The 22,441-nt window shown below is 43.6% G+C and overlaps 2 protein-coding genes across 2 annotated transcripts in view; one reads left to right on the top strand and one right to left on the bottom strand.

Moving 5' to 3' along the window:
* The window catches only part of LOC306973710 (GTPase IMAP family member 8-like), a gene marked incomplete at its 3' end in the record, with an annotated part of 60,774 nt that overhangs the window by 27,487 nt on the left and 10,846 nt on the right, over positions 1-22,441 (bottom strand). The gene's annotated exons all lie outside the window — the stretch shown is intronic.
* LOC306969578 (actin, cytoplasmic 1-like) lies at positions 9,901-21,179 on the top strand. Its single transcript, XM_079565241.1, has 9 exons — positions 9,901-9,983; positions 10,073-10,198; positions 11,929-12,039; positions 13,455-13,565; positions 14,281-14,365; positions 15,143-15,304; positions 16,922-17,107; positions 18,746-18,924; positions 20,983-21,179. Exons 2-9 carry the CDS (start codon positions 10,088-10,090, stop codon positions 21,121-21,123), a joined length of 1,086 nt encoding a protein of 361 aa, XP_079421367.1. The 5' UTR covers positions 9,901-9,983; positions 10,073-10,087; the 3' UTR covers positions 21,124-21,179.

Raw genomic sequence — 22,441 nt, 5'->3', positions numbered from 1 at the left:
CACCTTTCTGTATCATGGGCAATAAAGACAATTTGGCTGGCTGGAAGCTTTCAGAAATAGTCTACGCCTTAAATGAGTGCTACTGGTACTTCTCAGAACTTTGAATGGTCAATAATGTAATGATACTATGTAAAGGCTAGCGTGGACAGTGCCCTTAGAGGAGATCGACCAAAGGTAATGCAGCAAGCGCTGCTTGTAGCACACTCCTCCGCCAACCCACTTTTTCCCTATAAGGTTGTGTGTACACAAGATCGAAGTCCCGCCTCGACCAACGCTGGTCAAGGCCCATTGTGTCCATAAGGTGGCGCTATGTGAGAAGCACAGTGTGAGAGTCCCCTGGTGGTTGGAGAGTGATTTCAAAGCATCTTACATTAAGAATGAATAATAACTAAAATGCTGTCATGTTTGTGGTGAGCAGTTTTTATTTACAGTGTATGATGATACTGGACATCTTAAAGAAGTGATGTTATCCATGTTTCCATGTCCCTGTTGGTTCTGTATGTTTTAAATGAACTCACCAGGTACTTCAGCCATTTTGCAATCGTCAGCAGCAGATTCAAGCCGCTGAAACAGGAAATGGTAAAGATGCAGAAGTTAATCAGCTATGTCTAAAGTCTAATCTATGGGTTTGTGCAGGCTGAGACATCCTTGGAGCAGTGACTTTGTTTTCTCAACTAGACTGGGTTGATTGGGTTGAGGGTATCTCACTTCCATCTTTAAAAGTTTCATCTTGTTCTTGCTTTCAAATATAAAAGTGTTTAAATCACAAGCTCCAGGGCGGATTCTAGACCAAGCCCTATAGTGTGTGAAACAGGTCTGATATTCTTAAACTGCTGAGGATTGAGGTCAAAGTAAAAACTCAAGTCAAGCCAACCCATTCAGTCAACAATATCTAAACAAAAATCATCTCTATTATTATCTAGACTAGAGATACTCTCAAAAGAAATGCCAGTGGTATATAGATGCTGGTATCAATTATCTTAAATTTTGAAATGAGCACTTCTGACTTGTCAAGAAAGTGCAGTGTATGATAGATTTCTTTTATTTTTTAAGACATTCAACAAATAGAATTATATTATTTTTTCATATTACTTTAGCAGTGTAGGCAAAATAACTGATGAATGACAATTCCTCATTTTATTTTTACACATTTTTCATAATTGAAAAGTATCACAGCTTAGTATATTTAAATATGAGATTTGAATACTGGATTATTAACAATATCTTTGAGAGAAAAACAGAAAACTATCACCTTGCCTATTCAAATCAGAAGAAATTAAAAATAATAACTGATAATTAATTCAATTTGTCCAATTATGCACAGCACTAAGTTCATTTCCTAAAACACATCTGTTGTGTCTCTCAGACATTTTGTCTAAATCTTGGAATATAAGAATAAAGAGAAAACACTCACCGAGGGACAAACCAGTTCACCTCAAATTAAGGTAATTAAAGTGAAAGTACTTTTGTGGCTGCCTTCAGGAAGCACACAGTATAAATGACAAACAAATGGGTAGCACCAGAGACATGGTAAAAGTTTCAGCCATGGGCGTTCACTTCCTTAAGGCCTGGTGTGGACATGTCATCACCAACTTTGGCTCGGCAATGACAGTTCCTATTGTGTCACACCTTTTCCTTTCTGAGCATTTACATTCGCAGCAAGAACACGAGCAGAAGAGTTCAGAGCGTAAATGTTTCCACCAATATTGACAGCAAACCTACGCCCATGGTCTAAACTTAGTGTCACTGTGAGAATTAAAGGGACTATACAGAGTTTAAAAATGTGTACATTTTGTATTTTCCTCCCCCTACATGTTCCAGCCATGTCCTAATGTGTAGAATGAGCTCAGACCTGTTCTCCACAACTGCCTCTAAAATCCTGCACTGTCACTCAAAAAGGTGTTAATTCGGGTCCAAAGTGCCGTCACGCATGAGCTTAATATAGAAGGTGCAGTTACATGTATGACCTGAGGTGGAAGTAGTGAGTATAAAATGACCAACCTGCATCTACCCCCATTAAGGAAACAATCCAAGCATCAAATATATTTCTTTTGCACAAACTCAAAAAGTAGATTCTTAACACCACACCGCTGAAAACAAATATTTGTCGCTGTATCTTTAAAAGAATAACAGAATCCACTTGAGAACTTGTTGCTGTCTATCTGTGTCTCCAGGTATTTTTAACAGTGCACTTGCTCCCCCTGCTGGCCGTGGATGATAAGGGAACGATGACAGCTGCCTGAAGTCTGTTTATACTAGACAAACAGACAACGGCCAAAGCACCTCTCACTGTTGCCAAAACTTATAGATGATCCACAGGACAGATGCTAAAAACAGAGACAAGGCTTTGCATCAGAGTCATGGACTTTTGGAAATGTTCACTGGTCAATTCATTTCAAATGTATTTATATAACCACGGTACATGAATAAAAACAAATCTTGAGTTGACCAATGTGCTTCACAGTAGCATCATTTTAGTGCAGTCACATGGAAATCATTTGAAAATAAAGATAAATATGAAGGTATACACTTCTAAAAACACATGTTTAAGACGTGTGCTTTTAGTCTCCACTTCAACTGTCGTACTAATGAAACCTGGCCGAAAGAGGGCGCTGTTTCAAAGAGAAGGCTCTATCACAGATATGGGCAAACCTTTTGATGCACGGGCCACCTTGGGTTTTTTAACTTGTCCAGAGGGCCAGACCATGGCACTGTCCCTACCAAATAAACCAATAAACTATAAAGTACAATTCTCAAATAGACTGTAATTGCCTAAACTGATTTTTTAAAAGCAAACAAAACAAAAATAGCTGCAGTTATGAGTCTCTTTTTATCTCTTTTCATGTCAATGAAATAGACTTTCCCCTGTTCAGGCAATGCATATGGGGCCCTTTAATCTTTTGCGGGCCAGATTGAAGGTGAGTTGGCCCACCCTTTATTCAATAGTAGTAGTAGTAGCAGTAGTATTTGCAGTACCCCCTTCAATGTGGTCCCAGTGGGTGATGAGGCCGCGCTCGATGGGGTTGGTCAGGTCCAGGACGTCTCTCTTTTTCTGGGCTTCGTTTCCAACGTAGAAGTCCTTCTCTCCCTGAAACAACCAATGAAAACACAGCTGGTGTTTTAGCCGACAAAACTATCTTTTGTGACCCTTTAAAGTGATAGTCTGTAAGTTTGCAAAGTGATGAGCGCTGAAAGTAAACAATCCAATTCCTCCCCTCTTTAACCAGAGCAGCCCTTCTTAGTTTGCAAAATGAACGATCAAGCCCCTCCACCTTCCCTCCTGATTGGACCTGACAGGCTGGTTCACAGGAAAAGTTTGTCTCATTGGTCAATGCGGGAGGAGACTAGACTCTGAGTAGTAGCTGAGATCTGGGAAGGAGGGACTTTATAAAAAATTATATATATATATATATATATATATACTATATCAGGGGTGTCAAAGTCAAATGGATGGGGGGCCAAATGAAAAATTTAGGAACAAGCCAAGGGCCGGACTGATCGAATGTTCATTGAAAAAAATGTAATGACCGCAGATAGTCTAGTGATCCCCATTAAACAGACTGAAAACCTAAAAATATATTACTATATGATCAAATAAATAAATAATTTCTTATGGCTCTGTCAGTAAATTTTAATTTTGAACAGGGACAAAAGCTTTATGTAAAAATCCCCAAAACATGAACATTAAATGAATGAAGCTGTATTATTCAAGGCACCATCAGTAACAAAAATGGCCTAAATTTACTTCAAAGAAATAAATAATATCATTTTCTATAATTCACTCAACTGAAATATTTTTAAAACAAATTGGATTGAAATACAATAATAAAGTGCAAAAATCTATTAACATGAAACATTTTTCACAAGTCACATGTAGTGTGAAAACAAATATTTAACTTTTAGTTAGTAGAGTAAAAACTCTAAATACGTCATTGCACAGTAATGTTCACGTTTTTGAAGCTGTGGCTGATACTTGGTGGTGTCTCATCTTTTGAACAAGTTCATCAATGTTCGGGGCCAGGCTCTGGGCTGAGGAAATCCTCAGGATTGAGTGGAGGTGTTCTGCAGTAAGTCGACTTCTGTGTGATGTTTTGTTTAGCTTCATCAAAGAAAACAGTTGTTCACACAAGTATGTGCTGCCAAACATAGACAACGTTTGAGCAGCCTGGATGCGCAACTGGGGCATTGTTTCGGGGAGGAAACGGACAAACTCCGTAGCACCCACCGCCGCATATTTTGCTTTCAGTGCATCATTGCATTGGAGCTCGATCAACTCCATTTGGAGGTTTGGTGGTGAGCTTTCCACGTCAACTGCAAATGGATTACCGAGCAGTTCAAACCTGCTTTTTTGTGCTTCAAAGTCAGCAAATCGACGTCGAAAGTCAGCAGCAAGTACACTAATTTTATCGGCAAACTGTGCGCACGGGAACACACTGGCAGAGAGCTTTTCTTTCATGGTCTGGCAGCAAGGAAAGTGGCTCAAGTTGTCTTTCCGCATCTGTGCCTCCCACAGAGTCAGTTTGGTTTTAAAACCCTTCACTGTGCTGTACATATCAGAGATGACACGACCCCGACCCTGCAGCTGCAAGTTCATTGCATTCAGATGAGTCGTGATGTCACACAGAAATGCCATTTCACACAAAAATGTTTCATCTCGGAGTTGAGTAGTGTCTTTCCCTTTACTGTCCAAGAACAGACAAATCTCCTCATGCAGCTCAAAGCATCTTTGCAGCACCTTTCCCTGGCTTAGCCATCGCACCTCAGTGTGATAGAGCAAATCACCATGCTCCGTTTCTAACTCGCTCAGAAATGCCTTGAACTGGCGGTGATTTAAACCTCTGGCTCTGATAAAGTTAACTGCGCGTGTAATGGTGCTCATTACATGTTCCATTTTTAAGGCTTTTCCACACAACGACTCCTGATGTATGATACAATGATAAGCTGTCAGCTCACCTGGGACGTTTTCCTCCAGCATCTTCTGCCGTATCCTTGCCACCAGTCCACTCTTGTGTCCACACATCGCAGGTGCTCCGTCTGTTGTCAAACCCACGAGTTTTTCCCAAGGCAGTCCCATCTCATTTACATATCTTGACACCTCTTCATACAAGTCGTGTCCTGTAGTTGTGTCATGCATTGGACGTAACGCCAAAAACTCCTTTGTCACGCTCAGGCTGGAGTCCACACCGCGGATGAAGATCGACAACTGGGCAATGTCAGAAATGTCAGTGCTCTCATCCACAGCCAAGGAATATGCGATGAACTCTTTTCCCTTTTTCACAAGCTGCTCTTTTAGATTGATGGACAGCTCGTCCACACGCTGAGCAATGGTGTTTCTGCTCAGGCTCACGTTAGAAAAGAGTTGCCTTTTGTCTGGGCAAACTTTTAGCATACAGTTTTTAATAAAATCCCCCTCAGTGAATGGCCGGGCTGATTTAGCGATCTCTTCTGCCAAAATAAAACTGGCCTTGACAGCAGCCTCGCTTTGTGATTTGGCTTTTCTGAACAGGGCCTGCCGAGATTTAAGGCCTCGTTTTAATTCCTCCACCTTCTGTAGCCTCTGTTCCATGTCCATATCCTTGGCTTGGTCCGCGTGTTTTGTCTCATGATGCCATCCATCCATCCATTTTCTTCCGCTTTATCCGGGGCCGGGTCGCGGGGGCAGCAGTCTCAGCAGAGATGCCCAAACTTCCCGATCCACACACACCTCCTCCAGCTGTTCTGGGGGGACCCCGAGGCGACACCAGGCCAGCTCGGAGACATAGTCCCACCACCGTGTCCTGGGTCTTCCACGAGGCCTTGTCCCACTAGGACATGCCTGGAACACCTCCCGCGGGAGGCGACCAGGAGGCGTCCGGAACAGATGCCCGAGCCACCTCAGCTGGCTCCTTTCGACGTGAAGGAGCAGCGACTCTACTCCGAGCTCCTCCCGGGTAACTGAGCTCCTCACCCGATCTCAAAGGGTGCGCCCAGCCACCCTGCGAAGGAAACTCATTTCGGCCGCTTGTATTCGCGATCTTGTCCTTTCGGTCATGACCCAAATCTCATGACCATAGGTGAGGGTGGGAACGTAGATCGATCGGTAAATCGAGAGCTTTGCCCTCCGACTCAGCTCCCTCTTCACCACGACAGACCGATACAGCGACCGCATCACTGCTGACGCCGCACCGATCCGTCTGTCCATCTCACGCTCCATCCGTCCCTCACTCGTGAACAAGACCCCGAGATACTTGAACTCCTCCACTTGAGGCAAGGACTCCCCACCGACCTGAAGAGGGGAAACCACCTTTTTCCGGTGGAGAACCATGGCCTCGGATTTGGAGGTGCTGATCCCCATCCCGGCCGCTACACACTCGGCTGCAAACCGCCCCAGAGCGCGCTGAAGGTCCTGGTTCGTTGAAGCCAACAGAACAACATCATCCGCAAACAGCAGAGATGAGACTCTGAGGCTCCCAAACCGGACACCCTCCGGCCCCTGGCTGCGCCTAGAAATTCTGTCCATAAAAGTTATGAACAGAACCGGTGACAAAGGGCAGCCCTGGCGGAGACCAACACGCACCGGGAACAGGTCTGACTTACTGCCGGCAATGCGAACCAAGCTCCTGCTGCGGTCATACAGGGAACGGACAGCCCTTAACAGAGGGCCCCGGACCCCATACTCCCGGAGCACCCCCCACAGGGCACCACGAGGGACGCGGTCGAACGCTTTCTCCAGATCCACAAAACACATGTGGACTGGTTGGGCGAACTCCCACGAACCCTCGAGCACCCGATGAAGGGTATAGAGCTGGTCCAGTGTGCCACGACCAGGACGAAAACCGCATTGTTCCTCCTGGATCCGAGGTTCAACTATCGGCCGGATCCTCCTCTCCAGCACCCTGGAGTAGACCTTACCGGGGAGGCTAAGGAGGGTGATTGCTCTGTAATTGGAACACACCCTCCGATCCTTCTTCTTAAAGAGAGGGACCACCACCCCGGTCTGCCAATCCAGGGGCACTGTCCCCGACCGCCACACGATGTTGCAGAGACGTGTCAGCCAAGACAGTCCTACAACATCCAGAGACTTAAGGTACTCAGGGCGAATCTCATCCACCCCCGGAGCCTTGCCACCGAGGAGCTTTCTCACCACCTTGGTGACTTCAGCCCCGGTGATGAGCGAGCCCACCTCCGAGTCCCCAGCCTCTGCTTCCTCATCGGAAGACGTGACGACGGGATTGAGGAGGTCCTCGAAGTACTCCTTCCACCGCCCGACGACATCCCCAGTCGAGGTCAGCAGCTCCCCACCCGCACTGTACACAGTGCTGGTGAAGCACTGCTTCCCCCTCCTAAGGCGCCGGATGGTTTGCCAGAATCTCTTCGAGGCCGACCGATAGTCTTCCTCCATGGCCTCCCCAAACTCCTCCCAGACCCGAGTTTTAGCCTCCGCGACCACACGAGCTGCAGCACGCTTGGCCTGCCGGTACCTCTCAGCTGCCTCAGGAGTCCCACAATGATCTCATGATGCCGTCTCAGATTAAACTCTTTCATCACCGCCACACTTTCTCCACACAAAAGACACACAGGTTTTCCAGCTACCTCCGTGAACATGTACTCCGACTCCCACCTTGTTTTAAAAGTCCGGTTCTCAGTGTCCACCTTCCGTTTTGCCATTTTTAAGGGTAGACTATCTGAAAGTTGACTTTTGAAGTGATGCTAATGCCCGCTGATGAATAATGAAAGGAAGTGGCCTCCCGCTCGGAGCGCCGCCGTTGCATTGTGGGAAATGTAGTGCGTTGGTGCCTGTAAAGTACCTGGATGCTGCTGGCGTGCAGTGACCTGCGGGCCAGTTCTAATAATAAAATTATATAATCCCAGGGGCCAGAAAAAACCCTCTCGCGGGCCGGATTGGGCCTTGACTCTGACATATGTGCTTTAGGTCCTTCCTGACACAGTCTGAACATGCTAGCTCATGTGTTCTGATCAACAGTGGTCATGTTTACACTTTTCTCACATTGGCAATATCTCTTAACCCTGATGTGCTTCTGGACACTTCAGGTCGGATACAGCTGCTGAAAATGGCAGCACTGGGAGATCATGGATTCCTGAGCTTTATGCTTGATTTTTCTCTTTAAAGGAACAGGCCACCATTTTCACATACTGAGATATGTTCTTATCTGAGCGTAGACGAGTTGATGTGTACCTGTCTGGTCTTTGTGCGTGCTCTCAGTCACACCAAACGACCAAAGATGTTGCTAGCATTTGGCCTCTCCCAGTATATTCCTATAGCTCTAAACAGGGGTGTAGTTGGAAGCTCCCACGCTCTTCCACGGGCACGAAGACCAGACAGGTACGCATCAACTCGTCTAAGCTCAAGGAAGAACATATCTCAATATTGAAAAACGGTGGCCTGTTCCTTTGACAGCTACTTTGCCTAATTTCTTGTCATGTCACTTCTCACGACCCTTTTGGACAATTAAAGAACAGCTTGATGATTTGTGTCTTTGTCAAACGAGCGTTCTGCATCTATCAGTGCATCAGTTTTATTTCTATAGTGCTTTACAGCCACCACAGGAGCAAAGTTCTCCACAGGTTATAATGACAACATGAAGTCACGCTACACGACGTCATTCCCAACATGTGGTCTCCACCTCTCTGCATCTGGAGCCAAACATTTGTACCCCCATTTTTTATTTTTTTAGCAAAATCTTAAATATAATTGTGTTAACTATGTTTAAGCAAGAGTTGTGTCTAGTGTCGTATGCACTTCAAGTCACGTTTTACTTAAATGTGTCCCAAAGTTTCAATTGGCACATTCAAATCAACATTATCAATCATCTATTTTTAAAATACCATGCCTTTATATTAAATTCTATATTTTCATCCTAATGAATCAGAGCCTCAGGGGACAAATGTTTGGCTCCAGATGCAGAGAGGTGGAGACCACATGTTGGGAATGACGTCGTGTAGCGTGACTTCCTGTGTTGTCATTGTAGCCTGTGGAGAACTTTGCTCCTGTGGTGGCTGTAAAGCACTATAGAAATAAAACTGATGCACTGATAGATGCAGAACGCTCATTTGACAAAGACACAAGTTGTTCTTTAATTGTCCAAAAGGGTCGTGAGAAGTGACATGACAAGAAATTAGGCAAAGTAGCTGTCAAAGGAACAGGCCACCGTTTTTCAATATTGAGATATGTTGAGCTTAGACGAGTTGATGCGTACCTGTCTGGTCTTTGTGCCCGTGGAAGAGCGTGGTGGCTTCCAACTTCACCCCTGTTTAGAGCTATAGGAATATACTGGGAGAGGCCAAATGCTAACAACATCTTTGGTCTTTTTGCATGACTGAGGGCACGCACAAAGACCAGACGAGACGTATCAACTCGTCTAAGCTCAGGTAAGAACACATCTCAGTATGTGAAAACGGTGGTCTGTTCCTTTAAAGAGAAAAATCAAGCATAAAGCTCAGGAATCCATGATCTCCCAGTGCTGCCATTTTCAGCAGCTGTAACCGACCTGAAGTGTCCAGAAGCACATCAGGGTTAAGAGATATTGCCAATGTGAGAAAAGTGTAAACATGACCACTGTTGATCAGAACACATGAGCTAGCATGTTCAGACTGTGTCAGGAAGGACCTAAAGGTTTGATTGACCTTTTATGGACCTGCTTTGACCACACTTCCTCTTATTAGCTACACACATGGCCATCAGCCCAGGACGCTTCAATCCAACAGCCTTTCAGTTTCACACAGTTTAGAGTCTGAAAATGTAAAAAAAAAAAAGAGCAAGAGAGAGAAAACAACATGGTAAAAAAAAAAATAATAATAACAGATCAACAGGCATGACAGGTTTATTGAGGCTATTTGTGTTTTTATTGACCTTGTGCTGCCTTTCCACTCCCAGGTTTAATCACAGCACTTTGGACTTGGCGTATAAAGCTGCTCTGCTGCCACAAATACTGTATCACCAGTGGAACCACAGCGTGTGAGAACAACCTGACCCCCCTGCACAGGTAACCTATATAAGTACCTTCTTGTATAGTACTGTATGTGGTGACAGCTCAGACAGGGACGTGGTACTGATGACAGCTTTTGTCTGCAGTAATCAGCTGAAGACATGGCGGCTCTGGTGCTGGACAACGGCTCCGAAACCTCCAAAGCGGGTTTTGTTGGAGACGATGAACCTCGCGCCGTGTTCCGCTCTGTCGTGGGACACGCCCAAACCCAGGTACAGGACCTCCTTCAGCAACAGCCAGTGTTGGGTAGCAACAAAATACATGTATTTAAGAATAAGTATTTTACTACTTATAATAACTCATAAATGTGTGAATGTGTTCTGGTATCGTTACTCTTTCATTTGTGAGAGTAATTTGAATACAATTAAAGGAGTACAGTGCAGTACTCAGTCATTATCAGCTTCCTGTTCCACAACATTAAAGCAGTGTTTCCCAACCAGGGGTACAAGACCTATAGCAAGAGGTACTTGGAACTATTTCAGATTAAACATAATGGGGAAATTGAACATTATTTTTGTTGTTGTTGTTGTTTTTTTAGGTCAACAACAAAGGTATTTTATTATTATTTTATTATTTCCCCCTTCCCCAAATAAAAATACAAATACCCATGACCCCCCCTCCTCCAAAAAAAAAAGAGAACGAGAAAAAAAAAAACATAAAAAAAAAAAATCCTGAATAAAGCCTTATGACGACCCATCTCCACTGCTAACCAACAGCCCGTCCACCAAAATCTGGCAAAAGTAGTCGAATTTACAATGGCACTTATAAGGCTGCACAATATATCTAAAAAAATAAAAAAGATATATCATTGCATTGTATTACAATATTAAGTGATTCTAGCAACACATCGCCACATCGTTAAAATCCTCATCGGACGTAGATCGACAAACTCAACAGAAACAGAAAAAAAGGCACTGGATTTATTAATGTCTGCATTTTTTCTTTTAGTTACTTTTAGTCTTGCTGTGGTGTATTGTTATTCAAGTCTTATTTTGACACAGTTTGGTGAAAAACCATTCACCTACAGTTTGTTCTTAATCAAAATGGAGCATCTTATGTTGAAATATGCCAAAAACGTTGTTATCCCGACACATATTTAATCTTCTCCAGGTGGAGAAAGAGCAAGAGGTCCCCATACCAATGTGAGGCTCAGGGGTGTTCATGGATAGTATTCATCTTCTAGCTATTCAAGCATTAAAGTAATATTCCTTTCATAGTTTGAGTATGACTTCTTCCAATTAAGATTGAAAAAGGTTCCAAAATGGCCACATCTTCTGATGGTGTCGAGCTCATTTCTAAAGCTCTTGCCAGATGATTAAAAATGATAATGAACATATATTTTTTTTATAGGAAAAGCTATATTTTGCAGTAACATGTGCTGCACCTACTACATTTAAGCAATTACTTTCTAAATAAACTGCAACTCCCTTGAGGTAGGGGGGAACACGGACGACCACTGCAAAGCCCAAGGGCTACGCAAGACAATAACGGTTGGAAACCACTGCGTTAAAGTGATAGTTTGGAAGTCTAAATGTTTTACAAATGATATAAAATGTGTTAAATCGACCACCTGGCCTTCATTGTGATATTAAGTAAGTAATAATATAGTATATAGATATATTATTTTTTATAAAGTCCCTCCTTCCCAGATCTCAGCAACTACTCAGAGTCTGAGTTGACCAATGAGACGAGCTTTTCCTGTGAACCAGCCTGTCAGGTCCAATCAGGAGGGAAGGGGGAGGGGCTTGATCGTTTATTAAAATTCTGTTCCTGCTTTCCTCATTTTGCAAACTAAGAAGGGCTGCTCTGGTTAAAGAGGGGAGGAATCGGATTGTTTACTTTCAGCGCTCATCACTTTGCAAACTTACAGACTATCACTTTAAAGGGTCACAAAAGATAGTTTCGGCTAAAACACCAGCTGTGTTTTCATTGGTTGTTTCAGGGAGAGAAGGACTTCTACGTTGGAAACGAAGCCCAGAAAAAGAGAGACGTCCTGGACCTGACCAACCCCATCGAGCGCGGCCTCATCACCCACTGGGACCACATGGAGAGGGTACTGCAAATACTACTGCCACTACTACTACTACTACTGCTACTGCTACTGTCGCTGACCTGATAACCCACTGGGTCCACATGGTACTGCAAATACTACTGCTACTACTACTACTACTGTTACTGCTACTGTCGCTGACCTGGTCTGATAACCCACTGGGACCACATGGAGAGGGTACTGCAAATACTACTGCTACTACTACTACTACTGTTACTGCTACTGTCACTGACCTGGTCTGATAACCCACTGGGACCACATGGAGAGGGTACTGTAAATACTACAACTACTGGGGGGTACTGCAAATACTACAACTACTGGGAGGTACTGCAAATACTACAGCTACTGTTTCTGACCGTAGATTCCGCAGTCTCCTCTCTGAAGGCATAACCTTGAAGAGACTGTGTGATGGGTGCGTAGGGTCCCCTTTGCGGGTGAGGCGGGTGGAGTACATGTCCTTAATAGAGGGGAGAGGGGCTCCACAGATCTTCTCAGCTGCTCTCACGATGCGCTGGAGGCTTCTTTGGCAGGAGACAGTGCTGGTGTCAGGATGCTCTTTATAGTCCCTCTGTAGAAGAACCACACAGTGATGGAGCTGGTCAGGATGCTCTCTATAGTCCCTCTGTAGAAGAACCACACAGTGATGGAGCTGGTCAGGATGCTCTCTATAGTCCCTCTGTAGAAGAACCACAGTGATGGAGCTGGTCAGGATGCTCTCTATAGTCCCTCTGTAGAAGAACCACACAGTGATGGAGCTGGTCAGGATGCTCTCTATAGTCCCTCTGTAGAAGAACCACACAGTGATGGGGCTGGTCAGGATGCTCTCTATAGTCCCTCTGTAGAAGAACCACACAGTGATGGAGCTGGTCAGGATGCTCTCTATAGTCCCTCTGTAGAAGAACCACACAGTGATGGAGCTGGTCAGGATGCTCTCTATAGTCCCTCTGTAGAAGAACCACACAGTGATGGGGCTGGTCAGGATGCTCTCTATAGTCCCTCTGTAGAAGAACCACACAGTGATGGAGCTGGTCAGGATGCTCTCTATAGTCCCTCTGTAGAAGAACCACACAGTGATGGAGCTGGTCAGGATGCTCTCTATAGTCCCTCAGTAGAGGAACCTAAATGAACCTAAAAAAACGTATATAGAGTTTTTAAGGACCTGTACCTTTACTTGAATAGTTTTTTGGGGGAGTTCAGAACTTATTACTTTTACTCCACTCCATTTCTTTAAAGGTTCCAAAGTCAAAAGTCCATATGTTCATGTGTTTGGTTCAAATGAAAATTCTAATAAAGCACACTCCATGACCAGCAGGTGGCGCTGTGCGGACACACTCAATGCCACAGACTCTCACTCTGATCCGAAAAACTCTACATTATATTTGTCCACAACATGAACACCACTGATCCCTGTGTTCCAGCTCTGGCACCACACTTTCTACAACGAGCTGAAGGTGGCGCCAGAGAAGCACCGCGTCCTCCTGTCCGAGGTCCCATTCAACACCGCGACCCACCGGGAGAAGACGGCTCAGGTCAGACACCGTTATTAAAGATCCTTCATCAGGCAAATACTTCCTCACAGCTTGTTATGCCTCCGGCTGGGTCCTGCTATATTTTACGATACTGATGCTTTAACGATTCTTGGTTTTCGATACCGATACCTCGACAACAATACTTGTTTCCGATATCAACACTAAAATATTTGTTGTGTAGAACCAGAAAACAGAACAATCATGTTTGGAAGATCTGCACATTTACGATATCAGGTTCATCTCCAATGTCAAGACATGTCTGTGAAAATGGGGAATCATTTGGGCAAAAATGGAGGAAAATTGGGGATAAAAATTAGGACAAAATTCAGGGGGAAATTGGGAAAAGAGAAAAGGGATAATATTATTAACAAAAAATGGCCCAAAACACTATTTGAAAATATTTGGGCAAAACAGAGGAAAACATTTGTAAATGGATAGATGGATGTATAGCTTGAGAATAGAAATGTAAAACGTTTAACTTTAAACTCAAAATGATAAGTCCTAAAGGTCAATTGTAAGTTATTGTATCTTTAGTGTTAAAAATAAGAGTTCTTTCCTTTGATATTGGATCTTCAGTTTTTCGAGGCAGCTAACAGTCTCGGAGCCGCAAAAAGAAGCTGCCGGAAAAAGAAAGACCCAGTTACCAAAGAGTCTTTTATTCTGATACTGGTGTCTTTTGTGTGTTGTGCTCAGCCTCACTGTTCTGTCTTTTCAGATCATGTTTGAGACGTTCAACATCAACGGCTTGTTTTTGGTGAATCAGGCGGCGCTGTCGCTGTTCTCCTCCGGTCGCACCACAGGTACCTGTCCCGAAGGAAACGGAAAAATACTTAGTTAAAAAGAGTTGCTTTTTCCCAACTTTTTCTGCCATTTTTTGTCACTCTTTCACGGCTTGTTTTCGTTGCTATTTTGATGGGGGTTTTTTTTTTTCGAGAAGCTTTTAGTTTTGGGTAATGTCGTACTGCAGAAAATTTGTTCAGTTAATGCGGTGGTTCAGTGGTTAATATTTATAGCATGGGAATATGAAATGGCACAAAGTCATAGCCCCATCCTGGAACTGCCACCTTAACGTGGTGGAGGGGCTAAATGATCCTGGGAGCTCTGTTGTCGGGGCTTCGTGCTCCTGGTAGGGTCTCCCAGGGCAAACTGGTCCTCGGTGACGGGTCAGACAAAGAGCGGTGAAGCCCCTTATGAGAGACCAACAGGCCCGGTTAGAATCGTGAGGCCGTCCTCCTGTGGACCCACCACCTGCAGGAGGAGCCATAAGGGGTTAGTGCAATGTGATTTGGGCAGCTCCAACAGCTGCCCCCACGACCCGGCAACGGACAAGTGGAAGAAAATGGATGGATGGACAAACTCATAGCTAAATCCTTACCAAACAAACTCCAGAAAACAACTATTTACATGGCTAAGAAACATATGACTAAATAATTATAAAGCTCTCCCTCGACCTCAGATTGGCCCAGACGCTTCTATGTGAGTGAGACAAACAGGACCTGCAACGCCACCTAGAGGAGACCAGGACCCTTGTTTAACTTGACCTCCTCTGACCCCCTCTCTCTCTCTCTCTCTCTCAGGAGTGGTGACGGAGTGCGGAGCTGGGGTCACTCACACGGTGCCCTTCCACCAAGGCTTCCCTGTGCCCAACGCCGGGCTGAGTGTGGACCTGGGCGGGCGAGACCTGACGGACTACCTGCTGAAGATGCTGACGGAGAGAGGCTACAGCTTCAGCTCCGCAGGTAACGGAGAGTATCAGGTCAACATCCTCACGGCGGGTACAGCGGCTTCACTCCAATCACCAAAATATCTGAAACAATCGGAGCAAATGTCCTGCATGTCATTAGTCTGTGACACGCTGTTGATCAAGATTAGTGGTTGATGTTTTAACCAGCCATCTGCTTAGACAAATGTAAGAGAAGCTATTTCAAGTTCAAGTGAGGAGAATTGCGCTACAATATGGTCAGTCTGCTGTATGTCACAAGTGCAACTTCTCATGCAGTCTTTATTTGAATCCCAAAGTGGTTTCGTGGTGTCGCGCTTTGATGAATAGCTGATATTTGCCGCCCTCACCTCGTAGTCCAGGATGTCCGACCGTGAGGATTTCCCTTTTCAAAGATGGATTGACACTAAAGAAGTGAAGATTTTGTTTGTTCATTCGCTCAGGGACCTCCTGACTAGGGGTGGGTGCCTCTGGATACCTCACGATTCGATACGATACGCAATCCAAGGCTTACGATAACGATTATCTCACGATTCCCCGATACTGTGACAATCAATATATTGCACAAAAATAACACACGATACATCCTTTCCATACTTTTAACCCTTATTTTAACATACTACACATTACTCATCGTGTCTATAAATGATCCCTGTGTTACACTTGAAATAAGTATAGATCTGTCAGTGACTTCATTTACATTTAGATTTGGGCTGAAAGATATGGACAACATCTCATATCTTAACATTCATGCCAGATATCTCGATATTGATACAATAGGTAGTAATGTCTATAGTTTTTTTTTTCTTTTTTCAGAAAAATTAAATCATGATGTAAAGTATAAGACAGCCTCCAATTACTATTTTTTCTTTTATTTCATTTAATTTTATGTTATTTTATTTTATTTCATTTTATATTATCTCTTACTCTAATTTGTCTATTGTGTTGTTTTGTTGCATTGTCTGTCCTTAAAATAAAAGTAGTAATCACAATTTTTTTTTTAGATGAACAAGAAACCACAGTCCTGTTTAAAAAGGAATACCTCAACCCCAAATTAATCTTATTTATGAATACAAAAACTATCATTAAAAGTAATTATTTGTGTGACAATGTCTGGTCCAAGTGTTTAAAACTGTAGTGCTGCCCCCTGCTGGTCTGACTGAATTCTTGATCATTGTTGGCCTCTATTGACTGTGAAATCAGTGGCGCACTGTTGCCTCATTAATATGCATGCCGTCGCTCATTAATATGCATGACGTCATCAAAAGTATCGATATCGGATTAAAAAGTATTGTATCGTCCCGCATATAATGGAAAATCGATAAATTGTCACACTCCTACTCCTGACTGTGGCTGTTTGAACACTTGGCTGTGTATGAATGTCCCGCCCTCGGCTTGACTCCTCATTTACTATACTGTAGGTTATAGTAAAATATAAAGTGCACTCTGTTGGCGATTGCAGATCACGTTTGTGTAGCCGTTTGGTCTGCGGTGAGGAGAAAGTAAGAATAATGTGGACAGAGGACATAACCGTTGTCTGCAGCATTACTTCATTATAAGTTGTAGAGAGCTTAACCAGATGACCTCATGTAGACGTGTGAGGGCGTCCCGTCCTGACCCCTGTGTCTGTACACAGCCGAGCGGGACGTGGTGCAGGACATTAAGGAGAAGCTGTGCTACCTGCCCCTGACCTTCAAGACAGAGATGATGAAAGAGCCTTCGTCTGTGGAGAAGAACTACGAACTGCCCGACGGAAAGACCATCACCATCGGCTCCGAGCTTTTCCGCTGCCCCGAGGCCCTGCTGCAGCCCTCGCTCATCGGTGAGCCGGCATGCCCTCGATCACCTCCACCTCTACATCCACCACTACATCCACCTCTACATCCACCTCTACATCCACCACTACATCCACCATTACATCCACCACTACATCCACCTCTACATCCATCATCACACCCACCTCTACATCCACCTCTACATCCACCATTACATCCACCTCTACATCCACCTCTACATCCACCATTACATCCACCACTACACCCACCTCTACATCCACCACTACATCCATCATCACACCCACCTCTACATCCACCTCTACGTCCACCATTACATCCACCACTACATCCACCTCTACATCCATCATCACACCCACCACTACATCCACCATTAATATTCTCACTTTATATTGACCTTAAGTCGTCTCTTCATCAACAAACCTACAGGGGTTGTTTGTTTTGTTCACACGTGTTCAGAGAACTCTAGTTACATTTGGTAACTGGTACACTATACAATAGTCATTTTAAATGCCTTGAGAAAAAATCTCATGGTGGGCCCTCAAAAATAATGATTCACTCCGTCCAAAAGAGTTTGACATGTTTGCACCTTAAAGCCACGTCCCGTAACACTAGATCCCTGAAAACTTACCAAAGACTGAAACCCTGTGACCCTGAACAGTGACCTTCAAGGGTGTGAAATGTTAAGAATTTCGAAGTTTCGAAGTGTGTTAGGAAAGTTAAGTATGACTTTGGACGACAATTTCCTCACTTTCCTTTTTCATTGTTTGTGACGACAACAAATCAGGTATAGAGCCTTTAAAGCTGTAAATGATGATTTAAATGTATTTGTTTTTTTTGTATTAGTTTAGTCGACAAGCTTTAGGGGAACCAGAATCACTCTGTTATCAAACCATGACTCACTCATTGTCTAAACTCGTTTCTAGCTCTCCCAGACCCGTCACACATCCAGACTGTTCACCTGAATTCATCTCAGCCGGAGTTCATAGTGAGAGTTGACCTGTTTTACAGTCACAAATGTTGCGTCTACAATGTAGATCAGGGGGGTCAAACTCATTTTGGGGCGCGGGCCGAAATTCAGCTCCCACAGTCGGGTCGTGGGCCGCATTATAGAGAAAAAGTTTCCAATAAATGAATAATAATGAGCTGTGATTTGGTCAAAGCCCCAACTTAACTGGAGCTTCATTAATAACAACGGCTAACACTTGTATTGCACTTTACAAGCCTGTGTCACAAGTTCTTCAAAGTACTACATAGTCATTATTCATTCACTCCACACTCGGTGGTGGTAAGCTGGCTCTGGTTATTCTTTAAAAAATCATAACTCCGCACAGGAATGGACTAGAGACTAACTTTTTTTTACATAGTCTGGAATGTATGCTCTACAGGACAAGGGCCTGATTAACACCCCTCATGTAGATCCATGGAGCAGAGACGTTTACTCTTTCTACAAGGAAATAAATACATTACCACAACCTTATCCTCTTATACCATGAGAAAATTATAGTGAAACCATCAGTAAAGGTTTTCTAAGTCGTCAACTGGACTGTGCTGATATTTTTTGTCTTCATACTCATCTCGTAGTGAAGTCCACAAATTGAACTTCACGATTGGAAACTCCTGGATGACAAAGAACTCACACAAACATTGGGATGTGTTTTTTCCAGGGAAAGCGTGTCTGGGCCTCCACACGGCGGCCGTCGAGTGTGTGATGAAGTGCAGCGCGGACATTCGCACAGATCTGTGGAAGAACCTGGTCGTCTCCGGAGGCAGCAGCCTGTTCCAGGGCATCGCTGAGCGGCTGAAGAAGGACGTCACTGCTCTGGGACCTTCTGCCGACGTCAAGGTACTGCCGGCACATCATTATTTACATTTGGACGGTTATTCATAGTGAACGTGAACGATCCTTCCGTTGTACATACCTGTAATACATTTTTACACCACCAGAGGCCAAAACTCCAGCAGAAAGAGTGCACTACATTTACTATAAGTTCACTAAAGTCCGGGAATAATGTATATCTGAGACAAAGACCGACCAAATTCAAGACACAGTTTAATATTTATGGATAAATATTGGTCAGCTCAGAAAACGGCTTGGATTATTGCCTTTTTGCCTGAGAGGGGGCGCAATTTTCACCGTCTAGTGACCATTGCTACTTTTCAGAATACATTGTTGGAAATGTTGACATTCTGGACATTCGGACACTACTGCAAAATGGAACGACCATGATATAGTTCACTATATTGGGAATAGTGAGGACATTCAGACACAGCAGTGGTCAGATTTTTCATCATGAAGTGCTCAGAAATAAAAGCAAACAAACAGTAAGAGCCAAAGGTCTTTAATAAAACTCGAGATCGGACATGGCCATAGTAACACGTTGGAACGAATGGCTATTCTGGCGGCCACATTGTGACATGACATTGTCTGTTCTTTCTAAACTGTTGAGCTTCGGTTTGTGAAAGAGGACTTGGACACTGGGAGGAACAAACAACGTCATGTGTGGAGGAAAAAACAACATCAAAACTCTCCTCACTGTGAAGTCTGGAGCAGGAGAATCATGGTGTGGGGCTGTTTTGTTTCCTCAGGGCCTGGACAACGTGATATCATCAATGGACAAATTCATTCACAAGTTTATCAACATGTTTTGTAGAAAGACCTGGCAGCAATAACTTCATCCAGAAGTTTTCTGTAGTTGCAGATCAGACGCTCACAACGATCAGGATGAATCTTGGATCATTCCTCTTTACAAAACTGCTGCAGTTCAGTCAGATTCAGGGGGTGTACTTACTTATTCCACACTCTCCTCCTTTATGGCCAATACAAATATGATTAAATGTAAATGTTTGGGTGGCATTAGTTTAAGCAGACGCTGTTTATTCACTTATGATTTCCTCACTTCTGATTTTAATAGATTTTAAAGATCAGACAACATTTCCTGATCAATTTAGGCAGAAATGTAAGAAATTCCAAACAATGTATTTACTTTTTCTTCCCACTGTATTTCCTTGATTCTGTTTTGATCTATTTTGAGTTATTTTTGACTCTTTGATAATTGTGACTGACGTTATCGCAGAACTGGCAAGAAAATAAAGTTTTTTTTAAATGTTTTTCCAGTTTTATCGGAGGCACAGACTTCAGCTACATTTGTTCATGGAGTTTCCTCTGTCAAACACTTCAAATCATTCACTTCTATTTATATCAAATATAACATTTGTTTTCTAATTTAAACGGTATTTCTGTACTTTTTAACACGACATGACCAATATTTACTGAACATGGGACAGTGATATAGTGAGTGCTAATCACTGAACCCGGGGAAAGAATGGACAAAACAAAGTAATGAGCTGATCCAGACGGAGATATGAGACTTAGAAGTAATAAACCAGTCACTAACAATGAGTGTGTCACATTCTGCCGTTCAATCTATGAAAATGTTGCTCCTGGTTTTGCATTGGTGCTATAGGGGTTAGCCCCCCCGGCCGCCACATTTGCTACGTCAACGAGCGTCATGTCTGATCTAGAGTTTTATTAAAGGCCTTTGGTGAGAGCATTTTAACCATAGAAACGACGGGGCGAATGCAACATTGAAGGCAAGGCAAGTTTATTTGTAGAGCACAGTTCATAACATTACAATAACATTAGCGTCATGCTACATATGCTAACGCTAGCTACAAGTGCAGGATTTTTTTGCATCTACTGGACAATTTGCTGTGAAAAAAAAACTTGACTTTATTGATGGGTGATAAATATGTTTATAGTCCACCAGAAAATGGCTAAAAGAGGGAAAAATGTTGATTGTCATAACATACTTCCCTCCCTCTCGGCTAGCCCACATGCCCTGGTATGACATGTTGCCGAGTGTCTATTGAGTATCTATTGAATTGTGACGTGTGGTTGCAGGTCTTGGCTCCGGCCCATAGGCAGTTCTCCGTGTGGATCGGGGGCTCCATCCTGGCCGGACTGCCCGCAGAGGAGAGGTGGATCAGCAAAGCTCAGTACGAAGAGTGCGGCGTCGCCATCATTCACCGCAGATGCTCCTGAGCAGCTCCACTCATTACATGTGGCTGAAGTCATAGTTGCACATGTGTATGTTTGGATTTCAGTGTGGCTTTAGGCTGTTGTCAGTGTGTAGAACATTTGCCTTCCTGTGAGTAGGGATGGGCACCGTTAAACGGTTCCTACTTGGAACCGACCGAAAAGCTTCGGTCGGAGGCGGTATCGAAAATTTTTAATTCTTTCGGCGCCAACTTCCGGTTCTTTTTCTCTCCAAACGTCAATATATGACCCTCAGCGAGTCTTAAAAAAGCAACATGAACGTGTGCAGGTACTGAGCGGCTTCAGCGCAAATGGAGCGAAGCAAAGATATATTTCATAGATGTAGCCTAACTTATAGCGAAGCAAAGCTATAACTTGCTAAACTTCTGTAGAGATGGCAGAGCCGCGGTCTGCGTCAGGACTGAGCAGGACTGAGCAGGACTGAGCAGGACGTGGACTACACCGGTTGTAAAACCCAGAGCTAAACAAAATCAGTTATGAACCAGGACTAAACCAGGACTGAATAAGAAACTTGAGCTTTTAGTCAAATTGAAAAGCAAAAAAGAGCAGTGACAATAAGAAAGACGTCTTTACCTTTAGCGACAGACCCGGAGGCTGAGCTTACGTGCTCTTGTTTACAACTTTACAGCAGCTGCAGCGACAGGAATATCAAAGATTGTTTGTTGTTTGTTGAAAGTGAGCGCTCACTCTGTATTAGACATTGTTGGTCCAGTTTTGGTAAATTGTTAGTGGCAGAGTGAGCGCTCACACCATGTGAGGATCTTTGACGTGTGAAGTTGCTTTCGCTTCGTCGAACAGCACAGTGTGTTTAGAAAAGTTTCGCTGAAAGAAAACCATGTCCTGATGTGGATCTGTCCTGTCTCTGCAGATTAAGAGGTAATAACGTCCTTTCTTTCTTTTTATTACTGCTTAAGTGGAAATTGTGCTCAAAACAATCCTGAACTATACTTTTAATACGTTATTTTTATTGAATTAAAATAACATAGGTATCGAAAAAAGTACCGTTAAGGCACCGGAACCAAAAAGCAGGTATCGTTAAAGTACCTGGTATCGAAAAAAAACGAACGGTACCCATCCCTACCTGTGAGGCAAACCAATAGTGATGTGCGTATAAGGCCTTACTTAGAAACACACTAACACATTACTATTACTTGTATTTCCAAACCAGATTAAAGATACCCATCCAAAACACTACGATCCGATTGTGTCATTTTCTGTCGTAAAAACAGCTTTGGAAACCCTTTTTGTTATGTATTGGTTTTTCTTGTATTTCAAGTCTATTTACATTGTGGATTCTGACTGA

The sequence above is a fragment of the Gobius niger genome (genome assembly GCF_951799975.1).
Source record: "Gobius niger genome assembly, chromosome: 1".
NCBI classification, from domain to species: Eukaryota; Metazoa; Chordata; class Actinopteri; order Gobiiformes; family Gobiidae; genus Gobius; species Gobius niger.
Note: the sequence above shows the minus strand (reverse complement) of the source record. Positions and strands in the feature narration are given on the sequence as shown.

Excerpts from the sequence above, each read along its gene's own strand:
- LOC306969578 (XM_079565241.1), top strand. The coding sequence starts at position 10,088 with ATGGCGGCTCTGGTGCTGGACAACGGCTCCGAAACCTCCAAAGCGGGT. Across the intron at positions 13,566-14,280 it reads ACCGGGAGAAGACGGCTCAG|ATCATGTTTGAGACGTTCAA; the intron begins GTCAGACACCGT and ends CTGTCTTTTCAG. Across the intron at positions 17,108-18,745 it reads GCTGCAGCCCTCGCTCATCG|GGAAAGCGTGTCTGGGCCTC; the intron begins GTGAGCCGGCAT and ends TGTTTTTTCCAG.